Raw genomic sequence first — 4,238 nt, 5'->3', positions numbered from 1 at the left:
TTGTTAGATGAAGGTTAATAGTAGTTGTTATTTTATTTTATTTTTTTGCAAAACTTTACCTTTTTAAATTTAAAACCTTCCAAAGCTAAAAGAAATCTTTGTAATACAATGATGAACCTTTACTATTAATTTTTTCTTTTTTTTTGTGTATTTATATGAAGCCCCAAAATGAATAATAATACTCTTATTTACAATCTTCTTCTCCTACTAGCTATAAAGATCATTTTCTAGATTTTCTTATTGATAATTGCATCAAACATGAAATTTACCCATAATTTTAGTGTGCATTTAATAATATCGTCCATAATTATACAAAAAGTATTTTTCAAATTGAAAATACATTAAAGAAATTTCAAGCAATACAAAATCAAATGAATTGAGAATCCATATCCAGCTAAGAAAGTCATAGTCAATATTGGACACCTCACCTCGCCATTTGATAAGTGTAATACAAGTGCTGACCTTCCTTTCCTGGAGGCTGCCCCGATACAGACACGCACGCCAACGAAGTGACTTTTCCTCCTGCCGTATAAATGGGCATCGAATCTCGGCACCAAAGACAGCAACCACAATGGCTCTCACCCATAGTTTTCTTCTTTTCTGCTCCCTTTTTCCCTTCTTCATCATCCCTTCCTTGTCAAAAACATCATTCAGGCCCAAAGCATTAGTCCTTCCCGTATCAAAAGATGCATCAAGTCTCCAATACGTTACCCTGATCAACCAAAGAACCCCTTTAGTCCCTGTAAAGTTAACCCTTGATCTTGGTGGCCAGTTTCAATGGGTTGACAGTGAAGAAGGCTATGTATCGTCTTCTTATAAACCTGTACGTTGCAGATCTGCCCAATGCGCACTTGCTAGGTCAAAGAGCTGCGTCACTGAATGCTATTCTGGCCCCAGGCCAGGATGCAACAACAACACATGTTCTGTCCTCCCTGACAATACGGTAACAAGTACTGCCACTAGTGGTGAGGTTGGTCAGGATGTTGTTTCAATTCAATCTACTGATGGATCAAATCCTGGCAGAGTGGTTTCTGTGAAGAAATTGATCTTCGCTTGCAGTGGAACACGTTTCCTAGAAGGTCTTGCTAGTGGTGTCAATGGTATGGCTGGCTTTGGAAGGACTAAGATTTCACTTCCTTCTCAGTTCTCTGCTGCTTTTAGCTTTGACAGGAAGTTTGCCATTTGCTTGACCTCTTCGGCTTCCAATGCTAAAGGTGTTGTATTTTTTGGTGATGGGCCATATGTTCTTCTTCCTGGTATTGATGCCTCCAAGTTTCTTATTTACACCCCATTAATTCTCAACCCTGTAAGCACAGCGTCTGCTTACTTCGAAGGAGAGCCTTCTTCTGATTACTTCATTGGAGTCAAGTCTATCAAGATTAATGGAAAAGCTGTACCATTGAACACATCATTGCTATCCATTGATAGGATCCAAGGCACTGGTGGAACAAAGATTAGCACTGTGAATCCATATACAGTAATGGAAACAACAATCTACAAAGCTGTCATTGCCACTTTTGTGAAAGAGCTAGCCCTTGTTCCTAGAGTAGCATCCGTGGCACCATTTGGGGCATGTTTTAACTCAACCAACATTGGTAGCACAAGGGTTGGACCGCCCGTGCCACAAATTGATCTTGTCCTGCAAAGCAGTAAAGTTTCCTGGAGGATTTTTGGTGCAAACTCAATGGTTCAAGTAAAAAGTGATGTCATGTGTCTTGGGTTCGTGGATGGAGGTCTAAACCCTAGGACTTCAATCGTCATCGGAGGTTACCAATTGGAGAACAATCTTCTGCAGTTTGATCTTGCCACTTCAAGGCTTGGTTTCAGCTCTTCACTGTTGTTTAGACAAACAACTTGTGCCAACTTCAACTTTACCTCTAATAATGTTTAAAAAAAGATTGTTTCCTTTCGTGAAAAATACATCATGTAGTGTGTTGATCATTTGCGCATGTTGCAGTTTTTTTTTTTTATCTGATATTTGAATCTAAATAAATAATAAATTTACTTGACATCCAACGCCAACCTTTCAAGTAATATTTGATTATCATGTCAGAATTAAAAAAAATAAAGTACGAATACAAATTAAAAAAAAAAGAACAATACAAATTCAAATGAATTGAGAATCCAGGTCCAATCCTATCCAATTATTTTGAGTCGAATCAGGTAGCTTTCAGGAGAAATTTTATTTTATGATGACTGGGTCACTAGTTTATGATACTTGGATTTAAATAATTTTTGTAATATGTAGGGCTAAACTCATGTGATGCATTCTGTATTTTCACCGATGCATTAAAAAAGCTTTTCTTTTATCAATTAAACATTCATATTTTCAATTTTTATTAATTGAATATAATTTATCTATGTGGAAAAAGAAACTACTTAATAGTGAGCGTGGATCAAGGCGATCTAATTAACTCGAATGAAAGCAAAAATAATAATAATAATAATCCATGTATTTAAAAAGATTTTACTCTATCGGTTGAGAATAAGTTTCTACTATGAGAGAATAAGTTTCTACTACGAGATAATTGATGAATATAAACAAAAACATAAATAGTTTTTTTTTATTGTGATCTTTATTGATCAATTTTTTTTCATCGCTAACTTCTTTTTCATCGCTAACTTCATTGGTAAATACCGATGAAAATATATTGTTGGTATTTTTTTATGTGCTCACTAATGTGTAAGTTTTTATGGATGTTATTACTGATAGAATTACAGTTGGATTCAAACAGGTAATCTGTATAATGACATGTCACTTAGATTGATAGAATTATCAATAGATTGATAGAATTATCAACAGATTGACAGACAAAATAATTCCATCAATAATATTTAATATATAACCTGGCATTTGACCTTTCTCAATCTCCCCCTCCCATATTTCTCTTTCTATCTTAAAAAACCTAGGCAACAAAACAAACAACCCCATCTTAGGTAATGCATCTATCCTTTTTTAAATTTGAACGCATTTTTAGAATGTTAAATTTTTTATTGTATATCTTTGTAGTATATGTATTTTATTTGAGTTTTTACTTGTTTTATTATTTTTTATCAAATAAACTTGTTGTATCAATTTATAAATTTGTACATGTTATGGTTTGATTTAGATTCTGTAAAATTATATTTGTTTGTAAATTATTGAAACTTATATCAAATTACCGACTTAGGTGTGTTGTTATGAAATAAATAATGACTTGTTTAACTAATCCATTTTATATTTTGTCAATTTTATTGTTGAGTTGTAATTTTCATAAATGTATGTAAATTTGTATCTACGTAGATAATTGATAATGAATTAAAAAAGTATTAAAGTAGGTTGAATAATCTTGAGTTAAACAAATATTTTTACAATTTTATTTACTTAGTGTAGTTAATTAATACATGTTGTCATCATTATTTAATATAGGTTTGATAGAAATCATGAATGATCATTAATGGATGCATAGAGGTTCATCTTAAGGATTATGGAGAATGTATTATTGCAATGAGGTTCGTGATTTTATTAATTATGTAATATCTAGTTCGAGAAATATTAGTGGAGGCAGTGTCCTTTCATAGCGGGATCCATTCACCCGTAAGTACACAGCGCATTATAAGGATGACCTTTCAATGTAAGTTTATTTTGCTTTGAGTTGGTTCATATTTAACAATTTATGAACAAATAATATTTCATTAAATTTCTCAATTTTCAAGTTCACAAACATTGAGGTTACCCAAGTAATAACATCGGCATTTAAATAGTCAATGGAAATTCCATTGTTTTAATAGAGCTATATTTCCAAACATCCTGATTGAAACCCACATGTCGATGCATGATTTACAAGATTTAAGGAGTTATTGATATGTTATTATAAAACATGTTTTAGTTAAGGAGTTATTGATACTTCAAGTGCAAAATGATGATATAAAACCTTAGTACTAATCACACCCCCAACCAGCTTATTACCAATCTCTAGTAATCAAAGCGTTAAAATAGAAAATCAATTTGCAAATTCCACAAAGCAAGGTATTCATCATTCAACTTCTATTAATCCATCCAAATGAACAAACTCTCATTAAATTTATATATCTACTCAATACCTCTTAAACAAGATATTAATAAACATTTTTTTTTGTGCTCAATAAATCAATACATAGTTATGAGGCTTTACTTAGAAGAAAACAAAATCTTGTTCTAATGTTTAAGGTTAACTTTCTTAGGTTGAAATTTTTTTCTTCTTTTTTTTATTTTTTTT

General features: G+C 32.2%; 1 protein-coding gene across 2 annotated transcripts; it reads left to right on the top strand.

Moving 5' to 3' along the window:
• Window positions 1-497: 497 nt before the first annotated feature.
• LOC105115848 (basic 7S globulin-like) lies at window positions 498-1,949 on the top strand. Of its 2 annotated transcripts, XM_011012895.1 has the most exons (2): window positions 498-1,056; window positions 1,087-1,949. In XM_011012895.1, exons 1-2 carry the CDS (start codon window positions 572-574, stop codon window positions 1,889-1,891), a joined length of 1,290 nt encoding a protein of 429 aa, XP_011011197.1. In that variant the 5' UTR covers window positions 498-571; the 3' UTR covers window positions 1,892-1,949. The 2 variants fall into 2 exon arrangements, with proteins under 2 accessions (XP_011011197.1, XP_011011196.1); XM_011012894.1 differs by having other exon boundaries at window positions 500-1,949.
• Window positions 1,950-4,238: the final 2,289 nt, after the last annotated feature.

The sequence above is a fragment of the Populus euphratica genome, unplaced genomic scaffold (genome assembly GCF_000495115.2).
Source record: "Populus euphratica unplaced genomic scaffold, PopEup_1.0 scaffold784.1, whole genome shotgun sequence".
Taxonomy (NCBI): Eukaryota; Viridiplantae; Streptophyta; class Magnoliopsida; order Malpighiales; family Salicaceae; genus Populus; species Populus euphratica.
The sequence above is the reverse complement of the archived record's forward strand: the minus strand, read 5'-3'. Positions and strand labels throughout refer to the sequence as shown.

Excerpts from the sequence above, each read along its gene's own strand:
- LOC105115848 (XM_011012894.1), top strand. The coding sequence starts at position 572 with ATGGCTCTCACCCATAGTTTTCTTCTTTTCTGCTCCCTTTTTCCCTTC.